Source organism: Gadus macrocephalus, chromosome 3, assembly GCF_031168955.1.
Source record: "Gadus macrocephalus chromosome 3, ASM3116895v1".
Taxonomy (NCBI): domain Eukaryota; kingdom Metazoa; phylum Chordata; class Actinopteri; order Gadiformes; family Gadidae; genus Gadus; species Gadus macrocephalus.
This window is the reverse complement of record NC_082384.1, coordinates 21,597,762-21,614,313: the sequence shown is the minus strand read 5'-3', so window position 1 is coordinate 21,614,313 and position 16,552 is coordinate 21,597,762. Positions and strand designations below refer to the sequence as shown.

General features: G+C 44.1%; 1 protein-coding gene across 2 annotated transcripts in view; it reads right to left on the bottom strand.

Moving 5' to 3' along the window:
• sorcs3a (sortilin related VPS10 domain containing receptor 3a) overlaps positions 1–16,552 on the bottom strand; it is a 136,058-nt gene that overhangs the window by 16,745 nt on the left and 102,761 nt on the right. For both annotated transcript variants that reach the window (XM_060046459.1, XM_060046460.1), the window contains exons 10-18: positions 12,582–12,728; positions 10,048–10,150; positions 8,745–8,821; positions 8,425–8,516; positions 7,173–7,280; positions 6,517–6,634; positions 6,266–6,399; positions 4,995–5,108; positions 2,104–2,275 (exon numbers count right to left, since the gene is read on the bottom strand). In XM_060046459.1, coding sequence (XP_059902442.1) covers positions 2,104–2,275; positions 4,995–5,108; positions 6,266–6,399; positions 6,517–6,634; positions 7,173–7,280; positions 8,425–8,516; positions 8,745–8,821; positions 10,048–10,150; positions 12,582–12,728 — 1,065 coding nt within the window. The remainder of the gene's footprint in view (positions 1–2,103; positions 2,276–4,994; positions 5,109–6,265; positions 6,400–6,516; positions 6,635–7,172; positions 7,281–8,424; positions 8,517–8,744; positions 8,822–10,047; positions 10,151–12,581; positions 12,729–16,552) is intronic.

Genomic DNA, 16,552 nt, shown 5'->3' with positions numbered 1-16,552 from the left:
CAAAGGAGGGCCCCCGCGGGAGCCCAGCGCCACAGGATGGAGGAAAGGGGTCTCGCAATGATTTGACACTTAAAAAAGACAATCGTCTGGCGGGAAGTGTGTCTCTGTCAGATGCAAGGCCAAGGTGGGGGGGGGGGGGGATTGGGTACGAAGTGAAAAAACGCCTGGTAGAAAGCTGAGACCTTTAACAGACCGAGATGCGATCGGATCCCGGACATCGTGACTGCCAGTCCTCCAATTACTATTTTGATGACATTATATGGTGAAATAATTTGGGGTGTTTGGTGTACAATCCCCAAACTCGTATTATATAACTTTTATGCTGCGTTTCCTGATCATAAAATGTTTAAGAAATGTCAAGAGCGCAGTGGTTTTAGGTCTGAAGTTACCATAGATTGAATTTACCACCCACAAATCCAGTTCTGCAGCTTGACAATAATCAAAAAGGAACGATATAACATTACAGCATATTATGTAGCCGTCGATTTATATGGGGGATGCAGGATATCATGTCGATGTAAATACACAGGGCCTGAGAAACGTAAAAGTGCATCAGTGTGTACATTGTTCCTAAAGTGTTCCTGTCAAGTCAAAACCCAGATGTGTGCATAATACGCGCTGATATTTACTCACACACTGCAACGTGACGTAAAGTATGGGCAAACGTGTCTGGAAGAGTTCCCTTTGAGCCCTTGAGGTGTCGCTGAGTCATCCAATCTCTTTCCAGAGCCCTTTCAGGCCATTTGGCAGTTCTTCGCTCTTTCAAGCAAAGCCACAAAGAGGGACATGAATAGGAATGCATTTAAAGTTGTTTCTTGGATATCATTCATTCATACATAGAGGTATATTAATAACCAATCTCCAGGAATTATTACATGTAATGCTTTCCCTGTTATTAAATTTTTTCATTTGATCTGCATATTCACAGACACACACACACACACACACACACACACACACACACACACACACACACACACACACACACACACCTTCCAAGCATTAAATATTTAGGCCAAATTGCGCACCCCAAGAAAAATTGCCATAGCGGGCTTCATGAATATAAATGTCCATAATACGTTTGAATCCATCTCAAGCATTTCTCGCGCTGACCACGGCTAGCCAGAAGCACCCAGAAGATTCTGCTACCTCGCGCTCCATATATTTTCCAATTGCAAATCACCCTATCATCCCCTCCAGCGCCCTCTTCTGAAAGAAGCCCCAGGCCACGGATCCTTCACCCCCAGCACCAAGTCGAGCGACCACACGACCGGGCTAGTCCGAGTCGAGCGGGAAACCCCCCTCTCGTACCTCCGGTCCTCGCCACTGCGGAGGGAAAAGCCTTGCGGAGGGGTGCAAGGAGGAACCGTCCTCGCCCCGACTTCAAGGTGATTACGCTCATCAGATTCCCAGGGTAGAGGAGGAGAGCGCCAGGCCTGCGGTTGTGAACTGAATCCTACCCCCCACCGTTACCTCTTTGAGGTCTTTCACTCCTTGCCCCAATTTATTAGCCTCAAACCTCCACCCCCCCCACCCCCCCCCCCCCCCGTCAGCGCTCGTTCGTTACTTCAATAAAACTGGAGAGCATTTTTTTCTAAATTGGATAACTGTGCTGCCAGTTGCTGAAATCCAAAATGATTGATATACTTTGCTGAAATCAACTGTGCTTCCCTTGCCCTCTAGCGTCTTTCCCCTTTTATTATCATCGTGGCCCTCTGGGCAGTGAGCATCTTTTGAAGAGGACGCTGCCCCGGCCACGGCCGTTATCCTCAACCCTCTCACCTTCGCTTTCACTTGCTGCTTCTCATTGATTGGTATTTTATTGGTCTTAAAGTGGAGATCAATGGCAATCATTACCCCCTCGGAGAAACAAGTATTCACTTAGGATAGAAACGTAGCTCCCTTTGTGTTTGTGTGTGTGTGTTTGTGTGCATGTGTATGTCTGTATGCGTGTGAATGTGTGTGCGTGTGTGTGTGTCTGTGTGTGTGTGTCTGTGTCCGTGTGTGTGTGCGTGCGCGTGTGTGTGCATGTGTGTGACGATGCATGCGTGCGTGTGTGTGCGCATTTATGTGTGCGTGCATGCACGTGCGTGTGAGCCCCACCTCGTCCAGGTGCACCTTGAAGGAGACGTTGGTCCCCAGGTGTGCGGTGAGCTTGTCGTCCTTGGTGGTCAGGGACAGACCCCGGGGGGCTCTGCTCGGACACTGCTGCCGCCTGGGCGTGTACATCTCCTTCACCCCCTTGGTGCAGTTGTTGGACACCACCTTACGGTACCTGCACGGAGAGGGGAGCCACGCGACACCGAATAACGCATCGGGTCCCATGACGTCATGTTCCGTCACGCCACCTCTTTGATGTCGCGTCATATCACGTCCCATTATGTCCCGTGACGTCGTGCCGTGTCCCGTCACGTCAAATCATGTCCTGTGACCTCATCAATGTCATGTCCAATCACGTCACATACTTTACGATGATCTCATTTATGTCATGTCATGTCACATCATAGCATGACACGTTACATCATGCTACCTTCCTTCATGTCCTTTCAATGTCACCTCATATCCCTTCATATCATCATCAGATTTCGTGTCATGTCAGTTCATATCATGTCCTCTATGTTATGTGCCCGCAATCCAATAGTCTGTATCATTATTTTGAACATGTTTGCATGGCAATTATCATCATGGGGAGTATAATAAGAGACACATTGCACAACATGGTTGAAAATACACTCTGTCTATTTGAGCCACTATGACCAGATCCATTGCTGATTAAAGTTGACATATTATACCACCAGGTGTGAGTGGGATTAGCCGTTACAAGCCGTTTTGAAAATCTGCCTCTTCTGACATGACGAGTGGGCGTGTCCACCTAGATGTGTGCTGGATGGATCAGTCGACCAGCCTACCCAGTGGACTGTAGCAAACGTTGCTCATCCATTCGTCATACATCTAGGTTGACACGCCCACTTGTGATGTCAGAAGAGGCCGATTTTCAAAACGATTTGTAACGGCTAATCACACTCACACATATGTCACCTTCAAAAGTAAAAACTCATGCTTCCTTGCACTCAATTACAGCGTTGTACATGAGCTATGAATTGGAAGCTTGTTTTTAATATGCTGATTCAGATGTTTTATGTACAAATTAATAATCAAAGAGGAAGGTATTAATCTCTGCCTCGTAAATGTCAATGACTGTTATTGCGCCTTACTATGAATCATAACATAGTCTAAAAATGGTTCATAAAACACAAGACCAACACACACATCTTTTCTCCATAACGATTCTCCTATTTGTTCAGTTTAGATTAATTTCATCTGCTATTCCCAAGTGAGGAAAAGTTCATGTTTGTGTTTTTCTCCTATTTGCTCCGCTCTAAATATCAGCATTCTTTCATTTCCAGGGTTACGACAACCCTAATAAATTCATAGTTTATGAAAATGGGTTGAATGAGCTGCACCCCATAAATGGTGATTCATACACAAGGAACTAACTGGATGTTCATATCCATTTTGACCAGCAAAAACATCTACCTATGCCATAGTAATGTATATCACAAAGCCTGACGTTTGTAAGTAGCATAGTTTATTGAGTGTGTGTTTGCACCAGTACAGTGTGTCCCTGCATGAGCCAACACATTATTACTTTGTTGAACAGTGGGTTTAGTATTCAACTGGGACTTTGAGTTGATTAGCAATGGTCACTGAAAGACGCAAGCATTTATCTCATGTCTAGAAGAGTGGCTCTATGCAATCTTAAAATCTGACAAAACAGAGAATGAACAAAATGATTTCCCTATTATTTGAGGAACATTGAGTTCCAGTTCGTTTTTCTAGTGTTTTTAAAATATATTGAAGTGTTACAGAAACACATTCACTCAGCTTTGATTCCATGATTGGATATATAATTTAAGGTTCATCTTGTATTTTGCGTCAAAAATACCTCAGTCATCAAATGACTGAGGTATTTTTACATTGCATAATCACTATCTTTGCAGATAGTGATTACGCAATGTAAAAGGCCCTCTGATTGGCTTAGGATATATCCAAAGAGGCAAAGTGAATCAGCAGCATTAGGAGGGTAGAGTTAGGTTAGGTATCACAATTTGGCCAAAATATGACATAGGCAATGATGCTATCAGGCTGAGGATATATATAGATTGACTCCTCCTAGCTTGCAACCACGCCTTGTAAACATAACAAAAGTGTTCGCAGCCGAAGCTTGTTGTTGACGCTCGTTGACGAAGCTGACCGGGGTAAAGCTACGACGATGTTTAACAAAATGTACTTCTGGAACACAATTCAGAGAGAGGATTCATCCGGAGGGCTGTTGGTTGGGATCCTCTACCTCGGTGGTCTCTATATGACCGTTGCCCCGGGAACCCTTCACGTCTCAGCGCGAGTAAAAAATACGCCTTTGTTTTTGAACTTGGTCTTGTGACTTTATATACTGGGCCAATGTGTTAACACCCGGCCTTCCTTCCTTACTCATGTCCATATCTTTCCCTCTCTATTCTGATTGTATGGATGTAAAGAGCTGGGTACTGTCAGTGGGAACCACTCGGATGATGTCCCTGGCTGTGTGTGAATCCATGATTGCTACGCCCTTATGGCGAATGAAAATAAAAAGGCAAAAAAACTAAATTGCCCACTCCTTACGAGGATGGGAAATCGTACTAGATCAACGAATTGACACACACACACACACACACATATGCATGGACCTTAATTTCCTATTTCCTCTTAGTACCCCTTTAAGTATTCAGTCAACCACTTACATAATAGCGATGAGGGCTTTATAAATGTGAAGTTGATATCATGCAATATCACACATTAATTCCAGCTTTAATTCGTGTCTCCTGCTTTGCATTACTGCCGCTATATGTCATGCATATTTAATCCATCAATTACCAAAAATATAACGTGCTCTTATCGTGTTCCTGGCGTCTCATTCTGAACACAAGACCCACCGCCGGGCTGAACCCACTCACCCAGTGCTGTTGAAGTAGTTCTGCCCCTGGCTACAACTCTTGGAGAGGGTGTAAGGGTTGAACCAGAAGGCAGGCCTGCAGTTCCCGTCGCCCCTCCGCTCGTATCCATAATCACTAGCAGACAAACAAAGCCGAGCCAGACCACAGTGCATAATCAGCGCTGGCTCTGGAGGAAAGGAGACGCACTGTAACACAGTGCCTTCGTTTGGTTGTTTTCTTCTATTTATTCTATCTCCTCCATCTCCTCATAACTGGGTCCGACGGGGCTGTCTTGCATGGAGGAACATCATTATAAGGTATTGATTAGGGACACACTGTTGACAACTGTTCCCTAACAGTATGTGGAGAGGAGTTTCTTTCTATAGGCTACCACAGCCTTCCTGCTTTATCTCTCTAACTATGACATTGATTCAGCGTTTGCCGGGCTATAACAAAAAGCTAAACCTGTTTATGGCAGAGGTGAAGAAATGAACAGCTTTTTAATTACAGGTCCCCTACAGCACCCTATCTGCATAGGTTAATATATCTAACGAGGAATGAGGTGTTTGTTGTGCAAGAGACAAATTGGAGTAATAACAATAAAATACTGGAACCTGAAAACCGTAAACTTATTTCAGAATGATTGATTGGGGAGGAAATTGTTCGGGGAGCAAATAACCTGACACAGCGAAAAGTCCAGAGTTCAATTTAAAGAAGTCTGTGTTCACAACTTTGCTTCCAATATTTGCCTGCTAATTCTTACTCTATTATACTTATCATTAATGTACGTCATGAATGTTTCATAAAATTTGACTATGTCGGTAAATGTCTAAACATTTTGGCACAGTGACTAGAAATAGATATACAGCCCATTTTATTGGTTGAAGTTTAACCGTTCATGTTAAAACCAATTAATACTGATGGGTCCTCCTTCCATTATGTCACCTAAATAACTGCTATATATTTGACGAGTTTGTTCATTGTTCCCTGTCTTTGCTAGATAAAACAATAGCACAACAAGCTCAGGATTAGCATACAAATGGAAATTTAGCTCCCTCGCATCTTCTCAACATAATTATGAGCATAGTTTTCAAAGCGTTACATTCAGTTCAATAGAAAACAAATGCATTCAAAATACGAGATGAGTTCGAAACCTCACACTCCTACTTTAGCGAATGGATTAAATCCAAGTATTGTATATTAATCTGGATAAATGCCTTTTACAGTTCACAAAATTACAGAAGATCTCCTCTTCCAATGATAACCAAACCGACATCAAATGAATCACTCACCATTCAAAGTCGTGTGCTTTGCAGATACAAGACTCCGTAGAGAGAACTCTGGAGTAATCCCTTCCCAGCATACAGTAGTTCCCAGGCCTACGTTTCATGTAGATCTGTTTTTGCCCCATCACGCACGGCTCTCCCTTTGACCAAGACAAATTGCATCGCTCAAAACTCAAAAAGAGTAGTTAACGTCCATCTGATGGGCACTGAGGCCAAGGAACCACAGGCAGGTTATGGGGATCCATGGTTCACATTACCTGATTATTCAGGTGCCAAGTTTGGTAATCTTCCTCAGTACATCTCCTGCTGAAGACCGACTTGTAGTCGATTTTAATGAGCTGCCACTCAGACCGGTGGCTGAAGTGGCCAAAGAATCTGTACGATGTAAAGACACAAAGTGATTATTCCCCATACACCTCAGCAATCGAACTACCACTGTACGATCGCAATACACAATGAGATTTTAGACATGATCCTCAATCAATAGTCTTTTAGTGGCGAACTGAGGTTTTACACACCGTGTTTGACAGATTGTCTATTATGTTAATTGTACCCCTATTTTACACCTAAATCACCTCCCAAAACGGTATTTAATCGTGTGCAAATGCACTTAACAGATTTCACCCCCAGGGCGTTTATTTCAAACAGCTTCATACGACACACACACACACACACACACACACACACACACACACACACACACACACACACACACACACACACACACACACACACACACACACACACACACACACACACACACACTGCCGCGCGTGCAAACGGGTGCAGTTACGTTCCCCTCGCCTCAGGCCCCTACTAACAAATCCCGTTATAATGAGCGCCCTGACTCTATCCTCTAGACGTCACCTTCCAACGGGAGAAACACAGAGCAACCAGACAGAGAGGTCCCTACGTCATGATCTGGTTCTCCGCCCCGGCCTCCACCAGCACGCCGTCCACAAACAGCGGCACCATGGAGAAGCTGTGACGGGTCCACTGTCTGCCCTCGTCGAAGCTGATCCTGTGGAAGAGAGAGAAAGAGGCGTCACCTTCAGCCTCCGAAAAAAGCCAACCCTGCTAATGCGTTTTCAGTTCTCTGTTAACCTTCTCTCAAAGTTATCCACCTGTTTACCGACTGTCGGCACACGCATGCACAGGCAGTCGCACGCACACACGCATGACACACACACATTGGGCGCGCACGCGCACACACGCTCGCACACACACTCTGTTTTTATTTCACTGAGGTCGCAGGGAGAGTTTTAGTGGCGAAGTGAAGGCAGAGGCCCATGCAATTAGCCCCGAGTTTTAGAGGCGTGGAATAAAAAGAAGAGAGCCATGTCAGTAGCAGAGCAATAATACAGAAAATGGTCCCCATATAACATGAACGGAGGACACGTCAGGCTTTCTGCAGGGAAAAAGAGGATTGGGACTGGGTTACATAACAACAGACAAGAACAGAATTGTTTCATGTTTCACTGCAGAGAGACCAAGCAAAAAAACAACCAGTGGATAGCTTTCATCTACGGGAATCCTAGTATTGATTCTGACAGCTTATCCACATGTTACAACAGACTGTACAACTCTTCCGCGCCAGGGTATGACATTGTTTGAAACGGTGCACACTTCTTTGTCTGGAACGATGAGAACATGTCCCTTTTCTTCTCCCTTGTTGCCCTCAGAAAACCACCAGCACCACAACTTTCATCGGGCTAAAAGCGTTGACAAAGAAAAGCTTTGACATGCATCCATGATGAAGATTCAGGCCAGGGGAATGTTTTAGCCAGACATCTTTGAAACAAAGACGACTGACGGCCTAAAAGGCAACCAAGAGCCCTTTTTTTTCCTCCCTCTTATCTATCTCTGTTTCGTAGCACTTAAATTGGTTTGGGGACTAAAACCCAGAAGGCTACACCTCGCTAGTTCTAAAACTAATTTCCAAACTGTTACAGAAGTTTCTGGCAAACAGATCTGGTCCCACTTGAATAAGTCTGCACTCAGTAGAAAGGCAAGCAACCAATTTGGCAAAGTGAAAGTAGCATGTTATCATAAACATGTACTGTAGTCGTTAAGGGAAACGCACACATGTACACAAGCATGCATGTGCTTTGCCAAACGTCGTGGGTGTTAATACGAGTTGGCTTCAACATAGAATGGGGACTCACCATAAGTGTCTCGTTGGTACTGATGGCTGTTTCACCGCCACGAGGGCTCCGCCTTTGTCGAGGAACCACACGTTATGCTCCTCTTCGAAGATCTGCACAAAGACATGTGACGTCTTATCATACACATACAGAAACCACCCATGGTGATCCTTGTTTGACGAATTGCACAAAGACATGCGATTCCTAAACATGCACACACAGAAACAACACATTGTTCTCCTGTTCCAAGATCAATTTATATACTGTACATATGTCGAAACTCACGTGTTTGAACGCACACGCAGCCAACAATTTGATTATAGTGGATTACTCAAGCTTACCTGTCTCCAGCTGTTGCCCGCATCGGATGATATAAACATACCGACGTTGTTGTAGGACAACTCTGCCCCGATATTTCCTGCAATTAAATTTACATAAGTGAGTTGTTTTGTTTGCAGAATAGGTGTAATTTTAATCAGAGACAACACAAATATTGTGACGAATGTGAGATTTTACACAATATGGAGTTCAGAGGTGCCTAAATAAGAATCTCTCAGGCAATCTCTCCCCCGGAGCAATCAAAACAGCCCTCCTGATATCATACAGCCATGTCGCCTACCCCCGTTGATTCTGCTGTCTCGGCGGCGACAGCCTAGTAAACAGGCGTGCAATAGTGTTTGTCATGTTAGCGAGAGGACATCTTCACCATGCTACACCCCAAAGGCGGAGCAGGGAAAGAGAAAAGGCACATGCCCCGCTACAAAGACTTTGGGTGGCAATGGATTTAAAAACTCACCCATGCAAAGCTCTTAACGGAGATGCCTATCAATTCACACATATTACCGTGCGCACGGACACATTCATTTATCAAAAACACACAGCGCTCAGAGTCGTCTATTCCTCATCGCGTGTCAGTGCTCCACAGACACCAACAGGCTCCTCAATTTTGTCGCCTCGCACCATTAATCAAAGACCCACACACCTGCATTAGGAACATCGACACACCCACACTATTTTTAATCTCTGTCAATTTCCCTCGACGTTATCTCAATATATTTTTACGAGTTCAATCTAATATACGACTTTGGAGAATGGCTCCTGCGGCAATGATCGGTGCCTTCCCATGTTGCTGTGAAATAATGGAGGTGAAGTGAAGTGAGACGAAGCAAAACGCAAGCTGAGGAGCAGTTTGGGTGACGAGGGGAGGACAGGACTAAATATAGGTAAATACTGCAATGATGCAACTAAGTAGAACACATCCTTATGCACTAAGGGGAACAAAATAAACACTAATACTGCCAGGGTTAGGTGCTCAATTCCCACTTGGGACACGATGCAAAGAATAAATTAACCGCACTCACTAAATATGGTATATGTGTGTTTGTATCTGTATCTGTAACCCTGTTTTTTGGTTGTATTTGGCCTTGCAAAAGTAAGCGCAATAGCCATATCTCTCTCAAACATTGATGTTTGTCCAAAATCATGATCGACATGTTTTAGTCAAGGCAAGGTACATTCAATGACCAAAGGGTAAAATGACACATTTTCAGTAGCAGCCAGCATATCCGTTGTGAAAAGCCATTTGTCCTGTGTTGAGTGGTGCTATTGAGAATTTACCAGAGATAATGGATTTCTCCATCTCACCTGTGGCAACTATAATTCCCGGCGCCGAGCCTTTGGTGGAGATTGTTCCTGACAAGTAGGGGTTCTCTGACGTTTGCAGTTGCAGATGAAGTGAGCAGAAAGGCTAAAGGAAGAAAAGCTGTCCTCAATACACAGCACTTTGGGAGGAAAGCTTTGAAAAATACAGACAAACACTGTAGAGACGCTACAAGAAAACACATCATGATGGGAAATTACCCGGGCTGTTCCCTGGCACTTCGGTCGATAAAAAAGCATTCACTTCAGTTTATCCCATTTAACCATTTATTAAATATGAGTTAAGGATGAGAAATGTATACATACCGCACAAAATACAACCAAGCTAATTGCATTAGTCTCAAGCATCCAAATGTCACCTGTGACTTGTGTTAATTGCATTTTATCTGTCATTAAAAACAATCAGCAATGGAATTTGCATAAATGCATGTACCTAAGAGAGAGAGAGAGAGAGAGAGAGAGAGAGAGAGAGAGAGAGAGAGAGAGAGAGAGGGAAATAGAAAGAGAGAGGGGGTAAATAGAGAGTGAGAGAAAGAGCGAGAGAAAGAGCGAGAGAGAGCGAGAGAGAGCGAGAGAGAGCGAGAGCGAGCGAGAGCGAGAGCGAGCGAGAGCGAGAGCGAGCGAGAGAGAGAGAGAGACAGTGAGAGAGGGCAGTGATGCTCATCATAGCGGCTGATTGCGTGACAGTAGAGCTGGGCAGAGAGGACATGGTGACTGATCAGGATATTTAAAAACCCGGCAACAGTAATTAAAATGTCAGAAAAACGCAGCATCAGGGTAAACCTGTGGGCCGGAACGCCACATTCTGCCAGTCAACTCCTAAACATTATGAGGTCCTTATTAGCTATCGCCGATGTTGTTGGTTCTGTTGTCGTCATTCTTCCGTGTGTTATGCAAGGCTGTCTTAAGAAGCAGCCACTGCAGTCGTTCCAGAATTCAGCAAATTATCTATCTCTCGCTGTAGGTGCAAGAGAGCATCATTCATCATCGTAGTTTAGTGGCTTTCCTTCTTGTTTAGCCCACCTCCCCAACCGCTGGGACCGAGCCGTCTGTTGCATCAGAGAACAACGGGCAGAAGACGCCTTCGGACATGAACGGCAGCCAACAATGAAGCCAAGTAAGATAAGTAAGACGAAGATGAAAATAATGGACTAAGAAACAGTGAACACTGCTGGCGTTATATACAAGGAGGATTCAAGCCTAACGATGTGGTACACTGTTTTGTTTGTTTGTTAGGGTTTCAATAGTCCCCAACCGAGAAGGGTGACTCAAAAAGAAAACCGGGTACAATATTATTTTAACATTTGTTTACAGCTATAATCTTGACCATCGCCTGCCATCAGTATAAAGATCGCTACCCCGTGGTTGATGTCTAGCAGCGACGGCTGATTTAATGTAGCGCTGCCCAGCGCTCATGATAAATGTTTATATCTAGATGTCCGTTCTCATAAATTCTAAGAGCGGCCCCGTTTGCATTCTGCATTTAATATTAAGTGTGTTGATTAAGTGGCCCTCGTGCTTTAAACTGGCAGCCCCTATTTTCATGCAATCGATATCAACCACCTTTAACGGTGCTCACTTCTGCATACAATAGTGTCTATCTGGACACAATGTTGTCTGACTCAAGATGTGGCATTAAATCCACAGACGTATATATTGGGTGAGAGACGTTTATTTGTCTTCTGCAGTCGTATGAATCAGACCCTGCATTGAAAATACATTGTCTAGAGAGTTACTACCTTGTTGTCCATAAGTTGTTTCATAAGCAAGCTTTTGCTTGTTCATATGCTTCCTTGCAACGTCTTTCTTCGGTTTTCATTTATTTTCTCTTCACGCTATAATTCGTGCACCATTTGTGTCTACATTATCTCCCTCTTCATTTACATTTAGGGGCATTTAGCGGACATTTAGGGCTTTTAAATGTTCTGATCGTTATGTGCAGTGATAGCTACTATACAAAAATAAAAGCGCTTCCAAATGAAGTTTACAGATGGACACATTGTCTTAAAGTTGCAGTGGGTAACTTTGCAACTAGCTGGTAGTCTCAAAGCATTGGTCAAGGCTGACCGATAGTGATTTCAATAAGGCCTTCAAGCCTGCCTCTAAAATATTCTACAAATAAAACATGGTGGCCATCCTCGTAGCGCTCTTTGTTTACCAGAAGGTTCTGTGGCAGAGTCATGTCTCATATCCCAGTCAGTGTTCCGAGAACCACCCCCCCTCCCCCCCAAAAAAAAAACTCACACCTCCCACACGCATTGCGACACAAAGTCAGTTTGCGTCTCGCAGTTGCACAGCCATTGAAAGCGAACCAAACCCTGTCATTTAGTTATTTGAATCCTGAGAGCTCTCCCGCCTACACACGTGGAGGAGGTCAGTCTTACACATGACTCAAACTATGAAAGCGTTTAACAATTGGCTCGGTGCCTTGCATTAAACATTGCATATCTAACAGAGGTGACAAGCCATCAAGATGAAGAACTTCCACGCATCTGGGCGGTTATGGTGCTAATATGTACCAGTATGCAGTGGATGTCATTTCCGTCGATGTCCGTGGAAGGCGCCTGCAGAAGCCTCCACTCCCTTCCTTTGTTGTAGGTGATGTAGGTCTTCACCTGGCTGTCGTGCCTCCTGTTCGCGATCAGCATGCCGGTCACACCAGCCACCTAGCACACAGACAGAGTGATGACAGGCTTCATATCGGTGGCTTGATCACTGGCTAACATCAGGGAGGATGTAGGAAAGTCAAAGTCAACATAAGCCTCACAGACCCACGTCTTGCTAATTGAAATGTTAAATGTGTTGTTATACACAAAACGGGTTGCACCATTTCGTTTTTCAAAGGGGGTAATCTATCCCCCTCACACACTTTCACATCCCACCCATTCTACACAGAGACAATATGCATAATCTTCACAAAACATAAAGGCTCTGCTGAGAGAAAATGCGGGGGTTCGTTTCGGCACAAGACAAATCCCATTTCTTAATCGGAGCGCATTCAAAAGTCGTTGACAAGCATTGCAGAGTCCTTCTCCGGTCTCATGCCCTGTGTTGGCTCCGGTGGCAGACTGTAATCCCGGGCCTACTGTCTCTCAGGAACTACTTATTTCCAGTCTGGCCCAGGGAGCAGTGCGCCGGAGTGGGATGTCCATGCTGACGGCCGTGGCTCCACATCAAGCGGTTGTCATGGTGAAAGGCTACAGTCGCATGCCTTCCCTTCCCAAAGGTGTCTGTCAGTGTAAGTGGCACTAATAGGCGACGCTTTTGACATTGTCATCAAAATAAGAAAAAAATCGCTATTTGGGGACGGACAGGGCTAATGAGGGATCCCCCCTATTCATCGACCTGATCCGTCAATCACCGTGGTAATTATTTATCCTAGAAATCTGCCTCATAACACACACGCACACACATATAAACACACACAAACACACACACAACCACGCACAAACAAACTAAAACACACAAACGTACACACACGCACACTCACACACACACAGACACACATGCACAAACACACACACGTGCGTGTGTGAAAAACCAGGCTTCAGCCCCAATGTGCCACTTTCGTTTGCAAACACCGGAATGTTTTTGCCCATCTACAGCAGGATGAAACGGAGGATGTCCGTATTGATACCTCCAAGCCCCCCGTCTGAAGTCACGGTGTGGCAGAGATGAGTCCCGCCACTGCCACATGCAGTATTAACAGGGGGATTCTACTGTTGACAGAGCGCTGTCAAGGTGTGTCTGCACCTCATGGCAATCATTGTAACCAGGTGTAACCGGGAATAGAAGAAGACACTCTCTGCAACGCCCGCATACCCCAAGGGATATAAAAAGTAAGACGTTACGGCATAATAAAGTTGACATCTATAAATATGGAAGCCTGCAAGGGCCACATAGGTGGATGAGGCGGCCACATTGACAAGAGGTGCTTGGTTTGCCCCTCTTCCACAGACTTCTGCTGTCTCCTTGCCCGCACTACAACAAACTGACGGTTACTGTCATCGCCGAGTTTCTTTGATGAGGAGCAATTAACTTATAACATTATTTGGATCACATATGTGTCTTCAAAAACGTTATGCCGTGGTGTGAAAGAGATCCCACACGACTGCATTGTTGAACAGTGGTCATGGCTTTTAGTTTTTCTTCCATAATGGGAAGACAGCTACAATTATCTGTATCACTGTCAAACTGAAGGATTTAGTTCAAATAATACTTTGCTGTTGTCAGTTCTTCCAAATGTTTTGAGCGATTAAAATTGTTCCATTGTGTCAAAATATATTGTATAACAGTGAATAGGGAATAAATTATGTATAATTATAACACTCCTGCCAGTTACTTTGAGACATTTCACATCATATAAATTATTTCTACGTTATTTAATACATATAATGCTTGTGTGGAAAGAGCCTTACAGAATTGAGGATTCACATGCTTTATGAATAAATAGCTGCAAACCATGAGTTCAGCTCTTCTGGATGTAATGGTTGCTTTAACACAAGGGATGAACTCATCATTCGTAATCATAATTAGTTGAATTTTGCTTTTCAACAGACTAAAATAAGTCAAACTAATTGAACATAAACTGTTTGTCAGACCAACAACGACAGCCTGAAAGGAGGCCCGAATGGGGCTCCAATTTATTTTCGGAAATGAAAAGCCACTGTAAATGTAAAAAAATTAAATAAAATTGAAACTCATCAAAGAGGCTTAACTCAGGAGGTAAGTGGGTTGACTTGTAGCCGGAAAGTTGGCATTTAGATCCCTGGCTCCTCCTAGCTGAGTGTTGAGGTGTCCCTGAGCATGACAGCTCACCCTAACTGCTCCTGACGAGCTGGCTGTCGCCCTTTTGTCGTTGACGCCGCCGTCTGTGAATGTGTGTATGAATGTTGTTGTTGTACGTCGCTTTGGATAAAGGTGGCTGCTAATGCCCTAAATGTAAATGTAAATGTCATCAGGTGAACTAACTTAAAAGTTTGCATAGAAGAAAGACAGGAACAATGGCGATTTGTGTTGGCAGGTGTATTTCAATATCTTGCTCACACATTGTACAGAAGAAATCAACATACGATAATGTTTTTCAGAGCCATGCTCGTCTTCTTCAGACACTGTAGGTGTTGTTTGACTGAGAGTTGGTGGATCGGGGTCTGTTTTGCAAACCAGTCAGATGATGGATTAATACAGTGTTTCTCAACTGCTGGGTCGCCACCCACTTGTTCTAAATGGGTCATGGAGTATGTGGTCAAAAAATTAAAAATACAAAAATATTTATGTATTACAACTTTTCTTTTTATTTTTTTCTTCTATTTCTTCTATTTCTTATTGCTATAGTAATGTGTTTTGAATCTAGGGATAAAAACAGTTATGCTGAAATTGCTGACATTGTGTTGAGTTTACTGGCCCGTTTCTGAGAAACAAATTTGCTTGATTTAAATTGTATAAAAGTGGGTCGGGACTTAATGACCATGGGAGAAGGTGGCTCCCAGGGCCAGACCAATGGAGAACCAGTGGTATAATACACCCTTCCCTTCCCATATCAGACATGAGCATACCGTGCATAATGTTGTCATTATAAGTGATGGGTCCATGGGGTCTGATGGAACCACTCTCCAGAGTAGGGCCGTCAATCATCTGGGGGCTTCACAGGGACAGGAAGATGTTTGCCGTACACATCACCACCAACATGATGCGCCACAATCCTTTGATCGTTTAATAATACTTAATAATTACAGCTACTGACAAAAAGAGGAAGGGCATCGATTTCTGCTGTGATGTTGCAGCAACAAGCTGAGCGTATCAGATATATAATTGTGGAAAGTCTGCCAAATGGGGGTTCATATTGAAAATGGTTTAAGTACAATACTTGCCAATCACACGCGATTGATATTGACGGCGGCTCATTTTCCTCACATCTGGATAGTGGCTGTGCGATTTCGATCGGGAAGCCGGCACAATTGATTAGACCGGATAAAGAGGAGAAGATACAAAGACAAGATAAAGAAGCACCGATTGCCTTGGGGGAACACAGAGGAATTGGAGAACAGGACCTAAAGGAAACTATTCCTGCATCTTTATTGTTTCTGGCAGTTTGGCCCGCAGAACACAATGGGTCTCTGTAGTGCAGTATTTCAGGATCCAACAGCAATACGAGGGGGAGGAAATAGTCCTCGCCTTGCAGTGGACCCAGGGAAAGAAAGGACAGAACCTCCTTTCTAGTTTTAGGTGTGATTCACCGTGTATTCCTGTGCCAGGCACACACACACAAACCAGCCTGCATACACAAGAACACATAGCCAAACTTATGCAAACAAGAACACACACATACACGCAGAAAAAAAACCCTGCATCCAGGGGAACACATAGGCAAACTTATGTAAACAAGGACACACATACACAAACACACAGACATTAACAACCCTGCATACAGAAGAACACATAGCCAAACAAATGCAAACAAGGACACACACACACACACACACACACACAC